This window comes from Oncorhynchus nerka, linkage group LG27, assembly GCF_034236695.1.
Source record: "Oncorhynchus nerka isolate Pitt River linkage group LG27, Oner_Uvic_2.0, whole genome shotgun sequence".
NCBI classification, from domain to species: domain Eukaryota; kingdom Metazoa; phylum Chordata; class Actinopteri; order Salmoniformes; family Salmonidae; genus Oncorhynchus; species Oncorhynchus nerka.
The window spans coordinates 89,949,664-89,974,329 of record NC_088422.1 but is presented as its reverse complement, the minus strand read 5'-3'; the positions used below and the strand labels follow the sequence as shown (position 1 = coordinate 89,974,329).

General features: G+C 46.4%; 1 protein-coding gene across 1 annotated transcript in view; it reads right to left on the bottom strand.

The window, feature by feature from the left end:
• elp4 (elongator acetyltransferase complex subunit 4) overlaps positions 1-24,666 on the bottom strand; it is a 129,098-nt gene that overhangs the window by 74,250 nt on the left and 30,182 nt on the right. Inside the window, exons 7-9 of the mRNA XM_065012263.1 lie at positions 23,264-23,452; positions 9,362-9,470; positions 4,281-4,387 (exon numbers count right to left, since the gene is read on the bottom strand). Coding sequence (XP_064868335.1) covers positions 4,281-4,387; positions 9,362-9,470; positions 23,264-23,452 — 405 coding nt within the window. The remainder of the gene's footprint in view (positions 1-4,280; positions 4,388-9,361; positions 9,471-23,263; positions 23,453-24,666) is intronic.

Sequence of the window (24,666 nt, the reverse complement as noted above, 5' to 3'; positions counted from 1 at the left end):
AGAAAGAGACACCACTAGAGAGAGAGAGAGTGACAGAGGGAGAGAGAGACAGAGATGCAGGTAGAGGTAGAGAAAGAGACACCACTAGAGAGAGAGAGAGTGACAGAGGGAGAGAGAGACAGAGATGCAGGTAGAGGTAGAGAAAGAGACACCACTAGAAAGATAGACAGATTAATAGTTGAAGGAGAGTGACAGAGAGAGAGAGAGACAGAGATGCAGGTAGAGGTAGAGAAAGAGACACCACTAGAGAGAGAGAGTGACAGAGGGAGAGAGAGACAGAGATGCAGGTAGAGGTAGAGAAAAAGACACCACTAGAGAGAGAGAGAGTGACAGAGGGAGAGAGAGACAGAGATGCAGGTAGAGGTAGAGAAAGAGACACCACTAGAGAGAGAGAGTGACAGAGAGAGAGAGAGACAGAGATGCAGGTAGAGGTAGAGAAAGAGGCTGAGCTGCCGCCCGGGGCGGACGTGTCCTGGAGTGATTAGTTGGCTTGGTGTGGGACGTCACACAGGGCTGGGAGGGAATCTCATCGCTATCTCACATGCCAATCAACATCCCTCTGGGACAGTTGTCCAACGGGTCACAGCCACGCCGAGACACGCAGACGGAACGCAAAGGTAAACACAGACATGCACACACCTGGGGTGAGGCAGTGACTCAGCAGAAATGGCCGCCGCACCCCCACCATGCATTACCCAGAATGCCAAGCGCCAATCACAGCATTGAGAGAGTGCAGAGCATTATGTAACAATGGGATACAACGGCTGATTGGCATGTGAGATCCAGGCTGTCTCACAACCGGCTGTGATTGGGAGTCCCATAGGGCGGCGCACAATTGTCCCAGTGTCGTACGAGTTTGGCCGGTGTAGGCCGTCATTGTAAATAAGAATTTGTTCTTAACTGACTTGCCTATTTAAATAAAGGTTAAATAAATGTTTGATTGGTTTGATGGGCGACTGGTGACGTCATGAGAGATACTCTGGAAATTCACTCCACACACACACACACAATACAGATCACCAGCAGGGAATTTGATTGGCATTTCATATCGTGTGCTCGCTTATGTCAACATGTGTTGTAGCCAGTTTCACTTGACCTCTTTCCTCTCCCTCTCTTTTCTACTCCATGTCTTACTTTTATTAAGAATGCTGCCTGTCATTCCCAAGACAACCCCACACAAAGCCTGTCCCTCACAGACAGTATGCAGCAGTACAACATCACCCAGTCCCACCGAGGCTCAGGGAGGAGCCCAGCAGACATACAGATCCACTAAGGAGGGGAATTAAAAGGCCTTCAGAATAACCACCTTGACTTTTATGGACCTTATAAATCTACACTGGAGACAGCTTTTCAGAGGGAGAAGAGGAGAGGAGGAAAGGGAGGAGAGAAAGGAGGAAGAGGGGGTGAGAGAGAGGGAGGAGAGAGGGAGGAGAGAGGGGAGGAGAGAGGGAGGTGAGAGGAGAGGAGAGAGGGAGGTGAGAGGGGAGGGGAGGAGAGAGGGAGGAGAGAGAGAGTAGAGGGGTGATAAAGGGTAAGTATAAAGAGTGGAAGTCCCTCCTCTCCCTCTCTCCTCCTACCAGAGACGATAACTCCCTGATTAACCACTACAAGGCCAGAGTATGATAAGTTAATAATAAGATAATGATACAGTAATGAGGGACAATGATGACTTTGACAGAGGAGAGGCCCTTCATCTGGAGAGAAGAGCCACAGAGATGGATTACAGTGAAGGAGAGTGAATCTGTGTGTGTGTGTATGTGTATGTGTGTGTGTATGTGTGTGTGTGTGTGTGTATGTGTGTGTGTGTGTTTGTGTTTGTGTGTGCGACGGATAAAGGCAAGGGCAAGAGGGGAGGGCAGCTGCACTTGAGTACTTGGATTGGGGGGGTCTGAGGAGGGAGAAAAGCGAGGGAGGAGACAGACACAGAGGGCCTTAATGGAGGGGCTGGCTAGAGAAGCCAGAGGGTCAGGGAAGGGTTGAATTAGCATAGTCAAACCTTTAATGTCAGAAGAGCTCAGTCAGGACACTGAATATCTACAATAGAGAGTGAAAATGACAGATTCTGTACTAGGTCAGTCTAGTGACGGTGGTGTGTACCAATGCGGAAACAGAGCCATCGCAGAGCTTGACAGTCCCAAGATTTAACTTAACACCTGCCAGACCCTGGTATAATTATCTCATCAGATGTACAGGCATATACACACACTCCATACTATAGTAACAAAAGTTCTCAACAATAACAGGAAGTAGGTGTCATAGGGGCGTGATAAAGGTCCATAGTAACTAAAGTACTCAACAATAACAGGAAGTAGGTGTCATAGGGGCGTGATAAAGGCCCATAGTAACTAAAGTACTCAACAATAACAGGAAGTAGGTGTCATAGGGGGGCGTCCATAGTAATAAAGGCCCAGGAAGTAGTAACTAAAAAAGTAACTCAACAATAACAGGAAGTAGGTGTCATAGGGGCGTGATAAAGGTCCATAGTAACTAAAGTACTCAACAATAACAGGAAGTAGGTGTCATAGGGGCGTGATAAAGGCCCATAGTAACTAAAGTACTCAACAATAACAGGAAGTAGGTGTCATAGGGCCGTGATAAAAGTCCATAGTAACTAAAGTACTCTAGAACACAATAGTCTTTCCTCATCTCCTGATCATGAGCTGTTTCTTCTCTGGTACCTTTGAAGTTGCTCGGCAGTAGGTGTGACAACACTGGTGTATCTATAGTTTCACCTTTCTCATTGCCAACCGACAGCTGGAGAAAGTTCAAACTCCCTGATGCACCCATCCCGTTAGCGGGATCATTTTCGTCAACCACCGCTGAATTGCAGAGCGCGAAAATTCAAATTAAAGCACTAAAAATATTTCATTTTCATGAAATCACAAGTGCAATATAGCAAAACAGAGCTTAGCTTGTTGTTAATCCACCTGGCGTGTCAGATTTCAATAAAGCTTTTGGGCGAAAACATACCAAGCGTTTATGTAAGGACATCTCTCTCAGAAGACAAAATATTACAAACAGCTAGCAGCCAAGTAGATTGGTCACGAAAGTCAGAAAAGCAATAAATTAAATCGCTTACCTTTGATGATCTTCGGATGTTTGCACTCACGAGACTCCCAGTTACACAATAAATGTTCCTTTTGTTCCATAAAGATGATTTTTATATCCAAAATACCTCAATTTGGTTGGTGCGTTATGTTCAGAAATCAACAGGCTCGAGCGGTCACAACATCGCAGACGAAAATTCAAAATAGTATCCGTAATGTTCGCAGAAACATGTCAAACGTTTTTTATAATCAATCCTCAGGTTGTTTTTACAATATATAATCGATAATATATCAACCGGGAATGTAGCTTCTTCAGAGAGAGAGAGAGAGAGAGAGAGAGAGAGAGAAAATGGATACTCCAAGCTGTTGCGCATACAAAACGCTGCTGGCACCCAGCCATACAATGACGCGATGTGATTTTTCTCGCTCATTTTTCTAAATAAAAGCCTGAAACTATGTCTAAAGACTGTTCACACCATGGGGAAGCCACAGGGAAAGGAATCTGGTTGATATCCCTTTAAATGGAGCTAAGGCAGGCTATGGAACATGGAGCTTTCAAAATAGAGGCCACTTCCTGGTTTGATTTACCTCAGGTTTTCGCCTGCAATATCAGTTCTGTTATACTCACAGACCATATTTTGACAGGTTTGGAAACTTTAGAGTGTTTTATATCCTAATCGGACAATTATATGCATATTCTAGATTCTGACCCTGAGAAATAGGCAGTTTAATTTGGGTACGTTTGTCATCCAAACATCAAATTTCTGCCCCCTACACTCAAGAGGTTTTAACAGAGACTAGTGAAGCGAGGCTAACGCCAGAGGCAATTCAAAATAACCATCAGCACTTACTGTGAGCCATGCTGTGGACAGGAAGAATGCAGAAGAAATTAAATGCAGAAGGTTTTAAATAAATCATTACTTCTGTTCTCAATGGAGATCTGTAATAGGTTAACGCTTTCATTAAAATGATAATATGATTTGGCTGTTGAGATAATGTGCTTTTTCTCTGCGTGTATGAGTATGTGCCTGAATGTGTATATTTGAAAGACAGAGTGTGTGAAAGACAGCGTGTGTGAAAGACAGCGTGTGTGAAAGAGAGTGTGTGAAAGACAGAGTGTGTGAAAGAGTATGAGAGAAAGCGTATGAAAAGATAACAGGATATGACACTTGTTTGTTTGCTAGATTACGTAACCACACGCTCGAGCGGGTTGTTTTGGTGGCAGAGGCCTACCTCAATGGTGAACTGCTTCCTCTTGAGTTTGAAGGCCAGGTCCTTGTTGTCGGGCAGATCACACACCAGGCAGTTCAGATAGGGCAGCTGACGTACATCTAGCAGACCTGGGAGAGAAGAGGACAGAGGGAAACCAATTTGGATAAAGGACAAAGTACACATCATCCATGGGTGCATCTCAATAGTCAAAGTGGCTTCCTCAATTGTCTCCTTTCCTTTCTCTGCACTGATGTGGAAACAAAGTGGATTGTGAACAGGTTATACCTGGAAGGCATTCACCACCTTCCTTAAACCTATCTTATATTTTCAGATCAGATGAAGGCATGGACATGGGAAGAGGAAGTCACTATAGACTATTGAGATGCACCCCTCATGCACCAAAGGAGTTGTAATCGGCAGTTATGTGCCAGGCCCTCATAGACCTCCTATTAGGAGGGAGCTCAGGAGACAGGTTCCTTCACCCTCCATGTTTCCCTCTCTCCTTCCCTCACTCTATCCTCCCTTCCAATCAGGAGCTGCAAGATTCAGCACTTGAAGCACTCAGGCAAAATGTTGTGATTATACTCAAGTAATGAGGCAGAACAAGATAAACAGGGACTTCTATTCCAGGGGACAAACTAATTGAGTTCTTATTTCAGGAAGGAAGACCGGCAGGCTGGAATGACTGTGTGTGTGTGTGTGTGTGTGTGTGTGTGTGTGTGTGTGTGTGTGTGTGTGTGTGTGTGTTGTAGGCCTTGCTATACATAATATGTTGTAGATGGGAGGGGTGGTGGGCGAGAGGAATAAATAGGTTCACTTTTCATAGGAAGAGACCTTAAGAAATTCTCCCTCCCTCCGTAAAGTGACATTTCATAAAACTGGAAAGCAGAGGCAGGGGATGGTACAAAAGAAGGAGAAGAGAGAGAGAGAGAGAGAGAGGGGAATAGATGGAGAAAGAGAGGGGGATGGTACAAAAGAAGGAGAAGAGAGAAAGAGAGGGGAATAGATGGAGAAAGAGAGGGGGATGGTACAAAAGAAGGAGAAAAGAGAGAGAGAGAGAGAGAGAGAGAGAGAGAGGAATAGATGGAGAAAGAGAGGGGGATGGTACAAAAGAAGGAGAAGAGAGAAAGAGAGGGGAATAGATGGAGAAAGAGAGGGGTATGGTACAAAAGAAGGAGAGAGAGAGAGAGAGAGAGAGAGAGAGAGAGAGAGAGAGAGGGGAATAGATGGATAAAGAGAGGGGGATGGTGAGTTCTCTCCTCCGTGCACTTGGGTGATTTCCTATCGCCTGATTCGCTGTGACAGGCATCCCAGCATGCTTTGAGCAGCCCTGAACTGCTGCTACAAAACGCACACACACAAAACACACAATGAACACACATTTGCAAATTCTGAAACAGAGGATGTATATTTTGATATAGGTCAAATACTGCCAGTATAGTTAAATATCAGATCAACATCTTTCTAACAGAGAGATTCAACCCTCAGCTGTGTATTATATTAAACCATATCATTATGCGGTGGGTGAACACAAAGCAAAACAATAGTGGTCAGTGGGACAGGTTAGGAGGAATAAACCAGAGGAGAGGAGGAATAAACCAGAGGAGAGGAGGAATAAACCAGAGGAGAGGAGGAATAAACCAGAGGAGAGGAGGAATAAACCAGAGGAGAGGAGGAATAAACCAGAGGAGAGGAGGAATAAACCAGAGGAGAGGAGGAATAAACCAGAGGAGAAGGGGAATAAACCAGAGGAGAGGAGGAATAAACCAGAGGAGAGGAGGAATAAACCAGAGGAGAGGAGGAATAAACCAGAGGAGAAGGGGAATAAACCAGAGGAGAGGGGGAATAAACCAGAGGAGAGGAGGAATAAACCAGAGGAGAGGAGGAATAAACCAGAGGAGAGGGGGAATAAACCAGAGGAGAGGGGGAATAAACCAGAGGAGAGGGGGAATAAACCAGAGGAGAGGAGAAGGGGAATAAACCAGAGGAGAGGGGGAATAAACCAGAGGAGAGGGGAATAAACCAGAGGAGAGGAGAGGGGGAATAAACCAGAGGAGAAGGGGAATAAACCAGAGGAAAGGGAGAATAAACCAGAGGAAATGAGAATGGGGAATAAACCAGAAGAAAGGGGGAATAAACCAGAGGAGAGGAAATTAGGAATAAACCAGAGGAGAGGGGGAATAAACCAGAGGAGAGGAGGAATAAACCAGAGGAGAAGGGGAATAAACCAGAGGAGAGGAGGAATAAACCAGAGGAGAGGAGAAGGGGAATAAACCAGAGGAGAGGGGGAATAAACCAGAGGAGAGGAGAGGGGGAATAAACCAGAGGAGAGGGGAATAAACCAGAGGAGAGGAGAGGGGGAATAAACCAGAGGAGAAGGGGAATAAACCAGAGGAGAGGAGGAATAAACCAGAGGAGAGGAGGAATAAACCAGAGGAGAGGAGGAATAAACCAGAGGAGAGGGGGAATAAACCAGAGGAAAGGAGGAATAAACCAGAGGAGAGGGGGAATAAACCAGAGGAGAGGAGGAATAAACCAGAGGAGAGGGGGAATAAACCAGAGGAGAGGGGGAATAAACCAGAGGAGAAGGGGAATAAACCAGAGGAGAGGGGGAATAGACCAGAGGAGAAGGGGAATAAACCAGAGGAGAGGAGGAATAAACCAGAGGAGAAGAGGAATAAACCAGAGGAGAGGAGGAATAAACCAGAGGAGAGGAGGAATAAACCAGAGGAGAGGAGAAGGGGAATAAACCAGAGGAAAGGTGGAATAAACCAGAGGAAATGAGAATGGGGAATAAACCAGAAGAAAGGGGGAATAAACCAGAGGAGAGGAAATTAGGAATAAACCAGAGGAGAGGGGGAATAAACCAGAGGAGAAGGGGAATAAACCAGAGGAGAAGGGGAATAAACCAGAGGAGAGGAGGAATAAACCAGAGGAGAGGAGGAATAAACCAGAGGAGAGGAGAAGGGGAATAAACCAGAGGAAAGGGGGAATAAACCAGAGGAAAGGGGGAATAAACCAGAGGAAAGGGGGAGAGGAGAGGGGGAATGAACCAGAGGAAAGAGGGAATAAACCAGAGGAAAGGAGAAGGGGAATAAACCAGAAGAGTGGGGGAATAAACCAGAGGAGAGGTGGAATAAACCAGAGGAAAGGGGGAATAAACCAGAGGAAAGGGGTAGAGGAATAAACCAGAGGAGAGGGGGAATAAACCAGAAGAAAGGGGGAATAAACCAGAGGAGAGGAAATTAGGAATAAACCAGAGGAAAGAGGGAATAAACCAGAGGAAAGGAGAAGGGGAATAAACCAGAAGAGTGGGGGAATAAACCAGAGGAGAGGGGGAATAAACCAGAGGAAAGGAGGAATAAACCAGAGGAAAGGGGTAGAGGAATAAACCAGAGGAGAGTGGGAATAAACCAGAGGAGAGGGGCAATAAACCAGAGGAGAAGGGGAGAGGAGAGGGGGAATGAACCAGATGAAAGAGGGAGAGAAGAGGGGGAATAAACCAGAGGAAAGGGGGAGAGGAGAGGGGGAATAAACCAGAGGAAAGGGGTAGAGGAATAAACCAGAGGAGAGGATGAATAAACCAGAGGAGAGGAGGAATAAACCAGAGGAGAGGAGAAGGGGAATAAACCAGAGGAAAGGGGGAATAAACCAGAGGAAATGAGAATGGGGAATAAACCAGAAGAAAGGGGGAATAAACCAGAGGAGAGGAAATTAGGAATAAACCAGAGGAGAGGGGGAATAAACCAGAGGAGAAGGGGAATAAACCAGAGGAGAAGGGGAATAAACCAGAGGAGAGGAGGAATAAACCAGAGGAGAGGAGGAATAAACCAGAGGAGAGGAGAAGGGGAATAAACCAGAGGAAAGGGGGAATAAACCAGAGGAAAGGGGGAATAAACCAGAATAAACCAGAGGAAAGGGGGGGAGAGGAGAGGGGGAATGAACCAGAGGAAAGAGGGAATAAACCAGAGGAAAGGAGAAGGGGAATAAACCAGAAGAGTGGGGAGAGGAGAGGGGGAATGAACCAGATGAAAGAGGGAGAGAAGAGGGGAATAAACCAGAGGAAAGGGGGAGAGGAGAGGGGGAATAAACCAGAGGAAAGGGGGATAAACCAGAGGAAAGGGGAGAGGAGAGGGGGAATAACCAGAGGAAAGGAGAAGGGGAATAACCAGAGGAAAGGAGAAGGGGAATGACCAGAGGAAAGGAGGAGAGGAATAAACCAGAGGAAAGGGGGGATAAACCAGAGGAAAGGGGGAGAGGAGAGGGGGAATAACCAGAGGAAAGGAGAAGGGGAATAACCAGAGGAAAGGAGAAGGGGAATAACCAGAGGAAAGGAGAAGGGGAATGACCAGAGGAAAGGAGGAGAGGAATAAACCAGAGGAAATGAGGAGAGGAATAAACCAGAGGAAAAGAGCAAGAGAGAAAGAGAGAGGCATGACTAAAAATACCTCCATCTCTTAAACTGACCTTTATGTGTGGGAGAGAGAGAGTGAGGGAGTGATGGAGAGAGGGAACGTGTGTATGAGGGAGGGGGTAGAGAGAGAGTGTGAGGGAGTGATGGAGAGAGGGAATGTGTGTATGAGAGAGGGAGATGCTTTTATATATATATATATATATATATCCTTCCTCTTCCCCCTCTCAGACTGTCATCCTCCATGTCAGAGCAGACTAAACCATCTATGGAGAGAGGAGTGGACAGAGAAAAAGATGGAGAGAGTGATGGTGAAGAATATGGATTCCCCAGCATTGGTCCACTCCGCTCTACACCAGGCCTCAGGGGTATATGGGACTGGGGTTGTATGTGTGTGGAGGGAGGGCGGGAGAGAGGAGCTCTGCTGGGGGGTGAGAGGGGCGAGAGTGCGCCGTGGCAGCTGAATCCCCCCCGGCCTGTCTAGTGAGGAGCACGTCTGATTGAGCAGCAGCCCACTAACAGGCCCTGACAGTCTGGGCTGCCCTGTGAGGGGCCTGCCTGCCTAGCCGACCAGCCTCCACAATCTCTCTCTCTCGCGCACACACACACACACACACACACACACACACACACACACACACACACCTTCTCCTTATGCACTGGCCCTGTGTGTGTGTGTGTGGGGGGTTACCGTGGTAATCTTTGTACAGGGGGTTGGTCTCTCTCTCTGAGCCTCTGAAGGACTCTAGAGCGATGGCCGTGTCACACAACCTGGTTATATTGCCCATCAGAGCTCTGTTCTGTAGGAGAGAGAGAGATGGAGAGAAGAAAGAGAGATGGAGAGTGAGGGTGAGGGAAAGAGACAAAGAGAGAGAGAGAGGAGAGAGAACGATGAGTGATCACAGGTAATTGAAAACCTGACGTCAGCGCTGAAATTAGATTAGGTCATCATTACCCGACGTCAGGACTTCACTACCTGCGATGTGGAGGGCGGGGCAGTTGTTGAGGTTACATGGAGAAAGGTTTGGAGGGGCAGTTGTTGAGGTTACATGGAGAAAGGTTTGGAGGGGCAGTTGTTGAGGTTACATGGAGAAAGGTTTGAGGGGCAGTTGGATGGAGAAAGGTTTGGGGGGCAGTTGTTGAGGTTACATGGAGAAAGGTGTGGGGGCAGTTGTTGAGGTTACATGGAGAAAGGTGTGGGGGGCAGTTGTTGAGGTTACATGGAGAAAGGTGTGGGGGGCAGTTGTTGAGGTTACATGGAGAAAGGTGTGGGGGCAGTTGTTGAGGTTACATGGAGAAAGGTTTGGGGGGCAGTTGTTGAGGTTACATGGAGAAAGGTTTGGAGGGGCAGTTGTTGAGGTTACATGGAGAAAGGTTTGGAGGGGCAGTTGTTGAGGTTACATGGAGAAAGGTTTGGAGGGGCAGTTGTTGAGGTTACATGGAGAAAGGTGTGGGGGCAGTTGTTGAGGTTACATGGAGAAAGGTTTGGAGGGGCAGTTGTTGAGGTTACATGGAGAAAGGTGTGGGGGCAGTTGTTGAGGTTACATGGAGAAAAGTGTGGGGGGCAGTTGTTGAGGTTACATGTAGAATGGTGTGGGGGGCAGTTGTTGAGGTTACATGTAGAATGGTGTGGGGGGGCAGTTGTAGAATGGTGTGGGGGGCAGTTGTTGAGGTCAGATGTAGAAAGGTGTGGGGGGCAGTTGTTGAGGTCAGATGTAGAAAGGTGTGGGGGGCAGTTGTTGAGGTCAGATGAGAATGGTGTGGGGGGGGCAGTTGTTGAGGTCAGATGTAGAATGGTGTGGGGGGCAGTTGTTGAGGTCAGATGTAGAATGGTGTGGGGGGCAGTTGTTGAGGTCAGATGTAGAATGGTGTGGGGGGCAGTTGTTGAGGTCAGATGTAGAAAGGTGGGGGGCAGTTGTTGAGGTCACATGTAGAAAGGTGTGGGGGGCAGTTGTTAAGGTCAGATGTAGAATGGTGTGGGGGGCAGTTGTTGAGGTCACATGTAGAAAGGTGTGGGGGGGGGGGCAGTTGTTAAGGTCAGATGTAGAATGGTGTGGGGGCAGTTGTTGAGGTTATATGGAGAATGGTGTGGGGGGCAGTTGTTGAGGTCACATGTAGAATGGCGTGGGGGGTAGTTGTTGAGGTCAGATGTAGAATGGGGATGGGGGGGGCAGTTGTTGAGGTTATATGGAAAATGGTGTGGGGGCAGTTGTTGAGGTCACATGTAGAATGACGTGGGGGGTAGTTGTTGAGGTCAGATGTAGAATGGTGTGGGGGGCAGTTGTTGAGGTTATATGGAGAATGGTGTGGGGGACAGTTGTTGAGGTCACATGTAGAATGACGTGGGGGGGGTAGTTGTTGAGGTCAGATGTAGAATGGTGTGGGGGGGGTAGTTGTTGAGGTCAGATGGAGAATGGTGTGGGGGGACAGTTGTTGAGGTCAGATGTAGAATGGTGTGGGGGGCAGTTGTTGAGGTCAGATGTAGAATGGTGTGGGGGTAGTTGTTGAGGTCAGATGTAGAATGGTGTGGGGGGCAGTTGTTGAGGTCAGATGTAGAATGGTGTGGGGGGTAGTTGTTGAGGTCAGATGTAGAATGGTGTGGGGGGTAAAGGTAAACATTAGGAGCAGCAAGGAGGATATGCTGCATAATATCTTTGTACCACATAACACACAAGTAGAGAGATGTGTATATGTACACTCACGCACAAAGACAAACACACACGCAACATGCACACAAGAACACAAACACACAGTTGAAGGAGTGAAGGGGAGAGGATCGCTCGAGGAGGGCTCCCCCTGCTGGTCAGATCTCCCTCTGTTGTGACAGCAGAGAACAAGGAAGAAGGAGAGAGGAATGCAGGGAGAGAGAGGGAGGGAGAGGGGGACGCAGGGAGGGAGGGAGGCAGGGAGGGAGGGACAGGGAGAGGAAAATGTAGAGAGGGACGCAGGGAGAGAGCAAGAGAGGAAGAGGGAGAGGAAGAGAGGGAAGCAGTGAGTGAGGAAGAGCGGGACGCAGGGAGAGGGGAAGAGAGAGAGAGGAAGAGCGGGACGCAGGGATGGTGGGAGTCTTCTATTATTCATCTCCTCAGCCTCTTAAATCATTAAGGTCCTCCTCTCTGTGTTGGCTGCCTGCCACCTGCCTGATGCAGTTTTCATGCCTTCCTGTCTTATCTTCCTTTCTTGTTCTCCATCCTTTACACTTGTGTTCTACTGTTAAAGTATGCATGTTCCCCCAGTCAGGCCTCAGAGCACTTAGAGGCTGAGGTCAGTCACACACAGAAATTAAACCCCGGGTGAGCGAAATTACTTAGCACACATTTTAATTGTACTGTTTAGAGGGGTGGGCCACCAATAGTGTGTGTGTGGTCGGTGATTTTAGGATGGCCAACTAAATGAACATCCTGTCTATAATTTTCAGCTATACTTTTCGTGGCTGTTTATTTACCACCACAGACAGATGCTGGCACTAGGACCGCACTCAGTCAGCTGTTTAAGGAAATAAGCAAACAGGAAACCACTCACCCAGAGGCGGTGCTCCTAGTGGCCGGAGACTTTAATGCAGGGAAACTTAAATCAGTTTTACAAAACTTTATCAACATGTTAAATGTGCAACCAGAGGGAAAAAAAATCTAGATCACCTGTACTCCACACACATAGACACGTACAAAGCTCTCCCTCGCCCTCGATTTGATAAATCTGACCACAACTCTATACTTCTAATTCCTGCTTACAAGCAAAAATTAAAGCAGGAAGCCCCAGTGACTCGGTCTATAAACAACTGGTCAGATGAAGCAGATGCTAAACTACAGGACTGTTTTGCTATCACAGACTGGAACATGTTCCGGGATTCTTCCGATGACATTGAGGAATACACCACATCAGTCACTGGCTTTATCAATAAGTGCATTGAGGACGTCGTCCCCACAGTGACTGTACGTACATACCCCAACCAGAAGCCATGGATTACAGGCAACATTCGCACTGAGCTAAAGGGTACAGCTGACGCTTTCAAGGTGCGGGACTCTAACCTGGAAGCTTACAAGAAATCCTGCTATGCCCTGAGACGAACCATCAAACCGGCAAAGCGTCAATACAGTGCTAAGATTGAATCATACTACACCGGCTCAGACGCTCGTCGGATGTGGCAGGGCTTGCAAACTATTACAGACTACAAAGGGAAGCACAGCCGTGAGCTGCCCAGTGACACGAGCCTACCAGATGAGCTAAATCACTTCTATGCTCGCTTCGAGGCAAGCAACACTGAGGCATGCAGGAGCGCATCAGCTGTTCCGAAGCGTCCATAGCCATGTAGTGCTTTGAAAGGCTGGTAATGGCTCACATAACACCATTATCCCAGAAACCCTAGACCCACTCCAATTTGCAGACAGCCCAAACAGATCCACAGATGATGCAATCCCTATTGCACTCCACACTGCCCTTTCCTACCTGGACAAAAGGAACACATATGTGAGAATGCTGTTCATTGACAACAGCTCAGTGTTCAACACCATAGTACCCTCAAAGCTCATCACCAAGCTAAGGATCCTGGGACTAAACACCTCCCTCTGCAACTGGATCCTGGACTTCCTGACAGGCCGCCCCCAGGTGGTGAGGGTAGGTAGCAACACATCTGCCATGCTGATCCTCAACACTGGAGCTCCCCAGGGGCGCGTGCTCAGTCCCCTCCTGTACTCCCTGTTCACCCACGACTGCATGGCCAGGCACGACTCCAACACCATCATTAAGTTTGCTGACTACACAACAATGGTAGGCCTGATCACCGACAATGACGAGACAGTCTATAGGGAGGAGGTCAGAGACCTGGCCGGGTTGTACCAGAATAACAACCTATACCTCAACGTAACCAAGACTAAGGAGATGATTGTGGACTACAGGAAAAGGAGCACCGAGCACGTCCCCATTCTCATCGATGGGGCTGTAGTGGAGCAGGTCGAGAGCTTCAAATTCCTTGGTGTCCACATCAACAACAAACTAGATTGGTCCAAACACACCAAGACAGTCGTGAAGAGGGCACGGCAAAGCCTATTCCCCCTCAGGAAACTAAAAAGATTTGGCATGGGTCCTGAGATCCTCAAAAGGTTCTACAGCTACAACATCGAGAGCATCCTGACCGGTTGCACAACTGCCTGGTGCGGCAATTGCTCGGCCTCTGACCGCAAGGCACTTCAGAGGGTAGTGCGTATGGCAAAGCTGCCTGCCATCCAGGACCTCTACACCAGGCGGTGTCAGAGGAAGGCCCTAAAAATTGTCAAAGACCTCTGCCACCCGTCATAGACTGTTCTCTCGGCTACCGCATGGCAAGCTGTATCGGAATGCGAAGTCTAGGACAAAAAGGCTTCTCAACAGTATTTACCCCCAAGCCATAAGTGTCCTGAACAGGTAACCAAATGGTTACCCGGACTATCTGCATTGTGTCCCACCACCCGTCAACCCCTCTTTTTACACTTCTGCTACTCTCTGTTCATCATACATGCACAGTCACTTTAACGATACCTACATGTACATACTACCTCAATAAGCCTGACTAACAGTATATAGCCTTGCTACTCTTTTTTCAAATGTCTTTTTACTGTTGTTTTATTTCTTTACTTACCTACACACACACACACCTTTTTTTCCGCACCATTGGTTAGAGCCTGTAAGTAAGCATTTCGCTGTAAGGTTTACACCTGTTGTATTCGGCGCACATGACAAATAAACTTTAATATGATTTGTCTGTCCCCTCACTGTTTGATCCACCGCGTCGGCTTCTCCTTCACATACGGGTAACTGCCAAAATAAAGGAAACACTAACAGTGTCTTAATAGGGCGTTGGGCCACCAGAACAGCTTCAAGGAGCCATGGCATAGATTCTACAAGTGTCTGGAAGTCTATTGGAGGGATGTGACAACATTCTTTCACGATCAATTTCATAATTTGGTGTTTTGGTGATGGAAAATACAGTCTCAGGCGCCGCTCCAGAATCTCCCATAAGCGTTCAATTGGGTTGAGATCTGGTGACTGATGCACACACCCTTTAAACCCACTATGCTCCTTAGAGACCTCTCTTTCAAAGTCACTGAGATCTCTTCTTCTAGCCATGGTAGACAAAAAAACGGGCAACTGGGAATTTTTATATATGACCCTAAGCATGATGGGATGTTAATTGCTTAATTAACTCAAGAACCACATGTGTGTGGAAGCACCTGCTTTCAATATACTATGTATGCCTCGTTTACTTAAGTGTTTCCCTGATTTTGGCAGTTACCTGTAGGTCATCAGACAACATATCACAATCAATAAACCAAATGCCGATGTCTTGCCGTTTCAATGCAGTTATTCTTTCCCATATATGCAGTCGTGGACAAAGGTTTTGAGAATGACACATATATTAATTTCCACAAAGTTTGCTGCTTCGGTGTTTTTAGATATTTTTGTCAGATGTTACTATGGAATAATTACAAGCATTTCATAAGTTTCAAAGGCTTTTATTGACAATTACATGAAGTTGATGCCAAAGAGTCAATATTTGCAGTGTTGACCCTTCTTTTTCAAGACCTCTGCAATCCGCCCTGGCATGCTGTCAACTTACTTCTGGGCCACATCCTGACTGATGGCAGCCCATTCTTGCATAATCAATGCTTGGAGTTGGTCCGAATTGTTTTGGTTTTTGTTTGTCCACCCGCCTCTTGGGGACTGACCACAAATTCTCAATGGGATTAAGGTCTGGGGAGATTCCTGGCCATGGACCCAAAATATTTTTGGGTCCATGGCCACCTTATAAGAATGTGAAATGTCAGAAAAATACTAGAGAGAATGATTTATTTCAACTTTTATCTCTTTCATCACATTCCCAGTGGGTCAGAAGTTAACATACGCTCAATTAGCATTTGGTAGCATTGCCTTTAAATTGTTAAACTTGGGTCAAACGTTTCGGGTAGCCTTCCACAAGCTTCCCACAATAAGTTGGGTGAATTTTGGCCCATTCCTCCTGACAGAGCTGGTGTAACTGAGTCAGGTTTGTAGGCCTCCTTGCTCGCAAGCGCTTTTTTCAGTTCTGCCCACAAATGTTTTATAGGATTGAAATCAGGGCTTTGTGATGGCCACTCCAATACCTTGACTTTGTTGTCCTTAAGCCATTTTGCCACAACTTTGGAAGTATGCTTGGGGTCATTGTCCATTTGGAAGACCCATTTGTGACCAAGCTTTTAACTTCCTGACTGATGTCTTGAGATGTTGCTTCAATATATCCACATTATTTTCCTACCTCATGATGCCATCTATTTTGTGAAGTGCACCAGTCCCTCCTGCAGCAAAGCACCCCCACAACATGATGCTGCCACCCCCGTGCTTCACGGTTGGGATGGTGTTATTCAGCTTGCAAGCCTCCCCCCTTTACCTCCAAACATAACAATGGTCATTATGGCCAAACAGTTCTATTTTTGTTTCATCAGACCAGAGGACATTTCTCCAAAAAGTACGATCTTTGTCCCCATGTGCAGTTGCAAACCGTAGTCTGCCATTTTTATGGCGGTTTTGGAGCAGTGGCTTCTTCCTTGCTGAGCGGCCTTTCAGGTTATGTCAATATAGGACTTGTTTTACTGTGGATATAGATACTTTTGTACTCGTTTCCTCCAGAATCTTCACAAGGTCCTTTGCTGTTGATCTGGGATTGATTTGCACTTTTCGCACCAAAGTACATTCATCTCTAGGGGATAGAACGAGTCTCCTTCCTGAGCAGTATGACGGCTGCGTGGACCCATGGTGTTTATACTTGAGTACTGTTGTTTGTTCAGATAAATGTGGTACCTTCAGGCGTTTGGAAATTGCTCCCAAGGATGAACCCGACTTGTGGAGGTCTACAATTTCTTTTCTGAGGTCTTGGCTGATATTTTTTGATTTTCCCATGATGTCAAGCGAAGAGGCACTGAGTTTGAAGTTAGGCCTTGAAATACATCCACAGGTACACCTCCAATTGACTCAAACAATGTCAATAAGAAGCTTCTAAAGCCATGACATCATTTTCTGGAATTTTCCAAGCTGTTTAAGGCACAGTCAACTTAGTGTATGTAAACTTCTGACCCACTGGAATTGTGATACAGTGAATTATAAGCGAAATAATCTGTCTGTAAACAATTGTTGGAAAAAGTACTTGTGTCATGCACAAAGTAGATGTCCTAACCAACTTGCCAAAACTATAGTTTGTTAACAAGAAATTTGTGGTTGTTGAAAAACTAGTTTTAATGACTCCAACCTAAGTGTATGTACATTTCCGACTTAAAATTATGTCAAATCACATACAGTTGATCTGTGGCCAATGACCTTGAATCTTCTTGGATGGGCACTTCTAATGTAACTAAGGCAGCACCCAAGGGGCTTGAATTTCGAGCTCTACCCTTAGATTTGGCGGTGACGTAGTGTCCCCATGACTGACAGAACACTGAGCCAATCACGGTGCAAATAGAGAACATTACCAACCCTTATGTTCTGTATTTTCCACTGGCTGCCCCTCCACCACAGAAAGCACTGAGCTAGGCTGAAACACCTGCATTTTGGAGCTGCCTTACTCAAGAAAGCATAAAAGAGACCAAGTTTGTATGTGGCTTTATTCACTCAATATTTTTTGAATTTTTTAAAATGTACATCGTTTCCAAACTGATGTGTGACACGTATTAATGTCAACATTATATGCAAAACATGCATCCCTCAAAAAATAATATATATTATTATTTTTAGCTAAAAAGGTAGGGATCAAAACTAGTGGGGCTCTGAATGACGGGTGTGTGTGATGAGCAAGGGGACCGAGGTCCTGATTAAAGTTTCAAGTGGACTGTGGCACTGGGCGGTGTGAGGAGGCTTTCTATGCATCACTCTTCCTCCCTGGGTGTGGGTGTTTAATAATGGATAGCCCAGCTAGCCCCACTGCTGCCAGTCTAGACTGTCTGTGGCTGAGAGAGACCAGACTAACCAACTAGCTAAATAAAGCTTCCTCTATCACAGTCACGTGTTGCTATACCTCCAACATCACGTGTTGCTATACCTCCAACATCACGTGTTGCTATACCTCCAACATCACGTGTTGCTATACCTCCAACATCACGTGTTGCTATACCTCCAACATCACGTGTTGCTATACCTCCAACATCACGTGTTGCTATACCTCCAACATCACGTGTTGCTATACCTCCAACATCACGTGTTGCTATACCTCCAACATCACCTGTTGCTATACCTCCAACATCACGTGTTGCTATACCTCCAACATCACGTGTTGCTATACCTCCAACATCACGTGTTGCTATACCTCCAACATCACGTGGTTGTTACAGGGTGGAGGGGGGTAGAGAATCAGATATAAAGGGTTTAGTATTCAGGCCAGAGAGGGACAGTCAGTGGTCACTCCCATCAGAGAAGGCATCGTTGTCCATACTACCTCTCAGGACAGGGAAGGGGGTACCGGGTAGGCCCGGGAACATACCAGTATCGCGATTCTTGTTAGTATTGTGGCAAGGAAACAAAACACATAGCGGATTTAACTTCTTTAGGAAAACAGCCAAATTGTTGGAAACAATACCTCATTATGATGTCATCTAGAGTCCCATGTATTTATGTTCCAAGCTATAGCACACAATAAAGGTTCAACTACACTGCTCAAAAAAATAAAGGGAACACTAAAATAACACATCCTAGATCTGAATGAATGAAATATTCTTATTAAATACTTTTTTCTTTATATAGTTGAATGTGCTGACAACAAAATCACACAAAAATTATCAATGGAAATCAAATTTGTCAACCCATGTATGTCTGGATTTGGAGTCACACTCAAAATTAAAGTGGAAAACCACACTACAGGCTGATCCAACTTTGATGTAATTTCCTTAAAACAAGTCAAAATGAGGCTCAGTAGTGTGTGTGGCCTCCACGTGCCTGTATGAACTCCCTACAATGCCTGGGCATGCTCCTGATGAGGTGGCGGATGGTCTCCTGAGGGATCTCCTCCCAGACCTGGACTAAAGCATCCACCAACTTCTGGACAGTCTGTGGTGCAACGTGGCGTTGGTAGATGGAGCGAGACATGATGTCCCAGATGTGCTCAGTTGGATTCAGGTCTGGGGAACGGGTGGGCCAGTCCATAGGATCAATGCCTTCCTCTTGCAGGAACTGTTGACACACTCCAGCCACATGAGGTCTAGCATTGTCTTGCATTAGGAGTAACCCAGGGCCAACCCTCACCAGCATATGGTCTCACAAGGGGTCTGAGGATCTCATCTCGGTACCTAATGGCAGTCAGGCTACCTCTGGCGAGCACATGGAGGGCTGTGCGGCCCCCCAAAGAAATGCCACCCTACACCATGACTGACCCACCGCCAAACTGGTCATGCTGGAGGATGTTGCAGGCAGCAGAACGTTCTCCACGGCGTCTCCAGACTCTGTCACGTCTGTCACGTGCTCAGTGTGAACCTGCTTTCATCTGTGAAGAGCACAGAGCGCCAGTGGCGAATTTGCCAATCTTGGTGTTCTCTGGCAAATGCCAAACGTCCTGCACGGTGTTGGGCTGTAAGCACAACCCCCACCTGTGGATGTCGGGCCCTCATACCACCCTCATGGAGTCTGTTTCCGACCGTTTAAGCAGACACATGCACATTTGTGGCCTGCTGGAGGTCATTTTGCAGGGCTCTGGCAGTGCTCCTTTTTGCACAAAGGCAGAGGAAGCGGTCCTGCTGCTGGGTTGTTGCCCTCCTACGGCCTCCTCCACGTCTCCTGATGTACTGGCCTGTCTCCTGGTAGAGCCTCCATGCTCTGGACACTACGCTGACAGACACAGCAAACCTTCTTGCCACAGCTCGCATTGATGTCCCATCCTGGATGAGCTGCAATACCTGAGCCACTTGTGTGGGTTGTAGACTCCGTCTCATGCTACCACTAGAGTGAAAGCACCGCCAGCATTCAAATGTCACTAAAACATCAGCCAGGAAGCATAGGAACTGTGAAGTGGTCTGTGGTCCCCACCTGCAGAACCACTCCTTTATTGGGGGTGTCTTGCTAATTGCCTATAATTTCCACCTGTTGTCTATTCCATTTGCACAACAGCATGTGAAATTTATTGTCAATCAGTGTTGCTTCCTAAGTGGACAGTTTGATTTCACAGAAATGTGATTGACTTGGAGTTACATTGTGTTGTTTAAGTGTTCCCTTTATTATTTTTTGAGCAGTGTATATTGATCAAAAATGTAAATTATTAGTGGGTCTTATGGCTGCGGAAGGCTTATATTTAGCCTAGATATAATTTTATAAGCCCTGAATTCATTCGATTATTGCTGACTGTTTGAAATGCAGTGTATTTGACCTGAAATTGTGCAACAACGCTTATTTAGAGAAAACGTAAAAAATATATACGGTATATCATGAAATCTCCCATAAATTAGATCAAGATATGATTTTTAGGCCATATCGCCCAGCCCTACATCAGATCGGTCTGGATGTCTGTTCTAGTGAGTCTGTTTCTGGGAGGGAGCCACCGTCTGCCATATGCCCCTACCTACTCCACACTGAGGGTCCAGAGTAAGGACAAGGACGAACACACACACACACACACACACACACGAAGAAACTTAGGCAGGAAATGCCAACAACGAACAGTGAACAATTGTATAAAAAAACGAATAATGAAAGATGAGCATTGTAAATTTGAAATGTGGGAGAGGTGAAAAAATGATTGTTATCGATCAATAATGACAAACCTCCTGACACTGAGAATGGTAGCTGACTCCATAGCCACTCCCATCTGTCATATTTTTAATCTGAGCCTAGAAGAATGTCTTTGTCCTCAGGCCTGGAGGGAAGCCAGTCATTCCACTACCCAAGAGTGGTAAAGTGGCCTTTACTGGTTCTAACAGCAGACCTATCAGCTTGCTGCCAGCTCTGAACAAACTGTTAGAATAAATTATGTTTGACCAAATACAATGCCATTTCTCTGTAAACAAATTAACAACAGACTTTCAGCATGCTTATAGAGAAGGGCACTCAAAATGTACTGCACTGACACAAATGACTGACGATTGGTTAAAATACATTTATAATAAGAAGATTGTGGGAGTTGTACTGTTAGATTTCAGTGCAGCCTTTGATATTATTGACCATTACCTGTTGTTGAGAAAGCTCTAAAAAAGTTAGAATCGAACTCAAAGGTTTTTTTTTTAATGGAAGCTTCTCTAATGTCAAACATGTAAAGTGTGGTGTACCGCAGGGCAACTCTCTAGGCCCTTTACTCTTATCTATTTTTACAAAAGACGTGCCACTGGCATTAAACAAAGCCTGTGTGTCCATGTATGCTGATGATTCAACCATATACGTGTCAGCAACCACAGCTAATGAAGTCATTGAAACACTTAAAGAGAGTTGCAGTCAGTTTTGGAATGGGTAGTCAGTAATAAACTGGTCCTGAACATCTCTAAAACTAAATTCAATGGGGTCTGTCCGCAATAAAGAGACACTCTGCTTTTTTGACACCACACTCCACAAAGCAACTCCTGCAGGCTCTAGTTTTATCTTATCTTGGTTATTGTCCAGTCATATGGTCGAGTGCTGCAAAGAAGGACCTGGTTAAGCTGCAGCTGGTCCAGAACAGAGCGTCACGTCTTTCTCTTCATTGTAATCAGAGGACTAATATTAATACTGTGCTTGACAGTCTGTCTTGGCTAAGAGTTGAGGAAAGACTGAATGCATCACTTCTTGTTTTTATAAGAAACTATTTGTACGTTCCAAATGATTTGAATAGTCCATTTTCAAAAAACAAATAAAGCAACACCACACAGGGTGACGCCTCTCCCCCATGTGACCTACTTTGTTGTGTGTATGTACTGACATGTGTAACTGATAGATGAACACACACACACTACATGTTAATGTTTTAAATATATGTCAATTGTAAATTCTTGTCTTTTAGTTATGTGTCGGACCCCATATAAGAATAGCTGTAGCCATCGGCATCGGCTAATGGGATCCTAATAAATCTAATCTAATCAAATAGAACACACATAATATGTATAGATGCATGTAATTACTGCAACAACAACAACCAACAAAGAGGTTCAAATCAAATGTGTATATGTTACATGCTTCGTAAACAACAGGTGTAGACTAACAGTGAAACAGTCCTCTGAATGCACTGAACAGTCCATTAGAGCCTAAGCCACATGCCATCCCAGCTTGTCCAATAGATGAAAGGCTGAGGACTCCCAGAATAAGAGTCCAACATCGAGCCTTGTCCCATTGAGAGACTGGGTGGCTAAGCGAACATCGTGCCTTGTCCCATTGAGAGACTGGGTGGCTAAGCCAACATCGTGCCTTGTCCCATTGAGAGACTGGGTGGCTAAGCCAACATAGAGCCTTGTCCCATTGAGAGACTGGGTGGCTAAGCTAACATCGTGCCTTGTCCCATTGAGAGACTGGGTGGCTAAGCTAACATCGTGCCTTGTCCCATTGAGAGACTGGGTGGCTAAGCAAACATAGAGCCTTGTCCCATTGAGAGACTGGGTGGCTAAGCCAACATAGAGCCTTGTCCCATTGAGAGACTGGGTGGCTAAGCCAACATAGAGCCTTGTCCCATTGAGAGACTAGGTGGCTAAGCCAACATAGTGCCTTGTCCCATTGAGAGACTGGGTTGAATTGCCCACAATGTCAAGAGGCCCAGTCAAAACAAAAGGGGGCAATGTAGCAGCCCACTGAGGACAGGGCAGAGCAACCTTCAGTAGGCCCAACACACACAAGGGCGGACGGACGTGTGCACACACACACACACACACACACACAGACAGCAAAGTGGACCCCTCTTTCAATTCTGAAACAGTGAGACCCACTGGCTTCATATGACCACATACTGTAGTCTAACCCTGGTGACACTGTGCTCCAGGGTGTTGACCATACACATACTGTAGTCTAACCCTGGTGACACTGTGCTCCAGGGTGTTGACCATACACATACTGTAGTCTAACCCTGGTGACACTGTGCTCCAGGGTGTTGACCATACACATACTGTAGTCTAACCCTGGTGACACTGTGCTCCAGGGTGTTGACCATACACATACTGTAGTCTAACCCTGGTGACACTGTGCTCCAGGGTGTTGACCATACACATACTGTAGTCTAACCATGGTGACACTGTGCTCCAGGGTGTTGACCATACACATACTGTAGTCTAACCCTGGTGACACTGTGCTCCAGGGTGTTGACCATACACATACTGTAGTCTAACCATGGTGACACTGTGCTCCAGGGTGTTGACCATACACATACTGTAGTCTAACCCTGGTGACACTGTGCTCCAAGGTGTTGACCATACACATACTGTAGTCTAACCCTGGTGACACTGTGCTCCAGGGTGTTGACCATACACATACTGTAGTCTAACCCTGGTGACACTGTGCTCCAGGGTGTTGACCATACACATACTGTAGTCTAACCCTGGTGACTACTGATAATCCATAGAACAATGTGAAAGGTGATGAACATGAATTGAAAATGCTGGGGTGCATGTGACACACCTATGTGCCCTTTGTGACACTCTTAGTGCAAGGCACATACTCTTACCTGGATGAGGTGTGAGGGCACGGTAACCACGGCGACAGAGAGCGATGACCTCAGCATGGCCCGGAGGCCGTAAAGGAAGGTGGTGAGGGCGTGGCCGTGGCTTGGGTTTTCACGGCAACACAGGTCGTCATCCCACAGGGCGGAGCCGAGGGAGTGCAACCCGATCCGTAGGATGTTCCGTGACTTGGTCTGTGAGAGAGAGAGAGAGAGAGAGAGAGAGAGAGAGAGAGAGAGAGAGAGAGAGAGGGAGAGAGAGAAGAACACAGAGAGAGAAACACAGAGAGAGAATCACCGAGAGAGAATCACCGAGAGAGAAACACAGAGAGAGAAACACCGAGAGAGAATCACCGAGAGAGAAACACAGAGAGAGAAACACAGAGAGAGAAACACAGAAAGAGAGAGAGAGAGAAAGATACTGAGACTCTTGATTAAAACAGTGGATGTAAGGAATTGTCATGGAGTTCCATGCCTCATATGTTGTTGAAATGACACATTATCATTGCATTTTTAGCTAAAATATTGGGCATGTGTTTATGACCGTAGAAAAGACTTATTATATTTCTGTTGGTAATTAAAACTGCTCACGTTGTTGTAGTAAACACAACAGTGGAGAGTTTACAGACACTAGCAGCCCAACAGGACAGGAGAGTCTGCTCACCAGCACAGACCATCGGAACACAGCCGCCAAACGTGATTGGACACAACTGCCCAATCACAGAGGCCATCTGACAGGGGCACAATGGACCTGTCAGACAGGATTCCAATATGGCTGCCACCCAGAAACGCCGGCACATTCTTGGCACCAGAACGAACCTTGCCGGCCAAGGGGGGCCGTGGGGAGGGGTGGTGGACGGAGGGGTAGAGTGTTACCCTCAAAGTCTTGCCCATCCTCACAAAACACCCTAAGACTATAGAATAAAGTTTCTCCCTGCTTTGGTGTTTCCCTTTTTCTCAGTCTCTCGCTTTTCCTTATGTCCCAGCATGCTTTTCTCTATTCTCTCATCCCTCTTACCCTGCTTCTTTCTATACCCTCTCCAATCTCTCTTTCTCTCCTCTCGTCCATTGATCTAGGGCCTTTTTCAGCATTGGTGCTATCTAAGATAAATAAACCTCATTGTTACTAGGAGTTTCCACTGTTGGCCTTGCACAATCCCAAGGGAGGGGTATCACTCTTCTGTCCTCTTCCCGCTCCCTCTCTCTCTTTCTCCTACACTTCCTGACCAACTTATTCAATCACTCATTCCTGTTGTCTTTCTCCTTTTCTATTCTCTCACACGTTTATCCCTGACTCACTTCCTGTCTGCTTGTATGTGTGTCAGAGACATCCCACCACAGTTTATCAGACCCCTGGGCTCCAGTGGGAAGGGAACCGTAGTAACATGCCTGTTGCTGTGGCAACATCA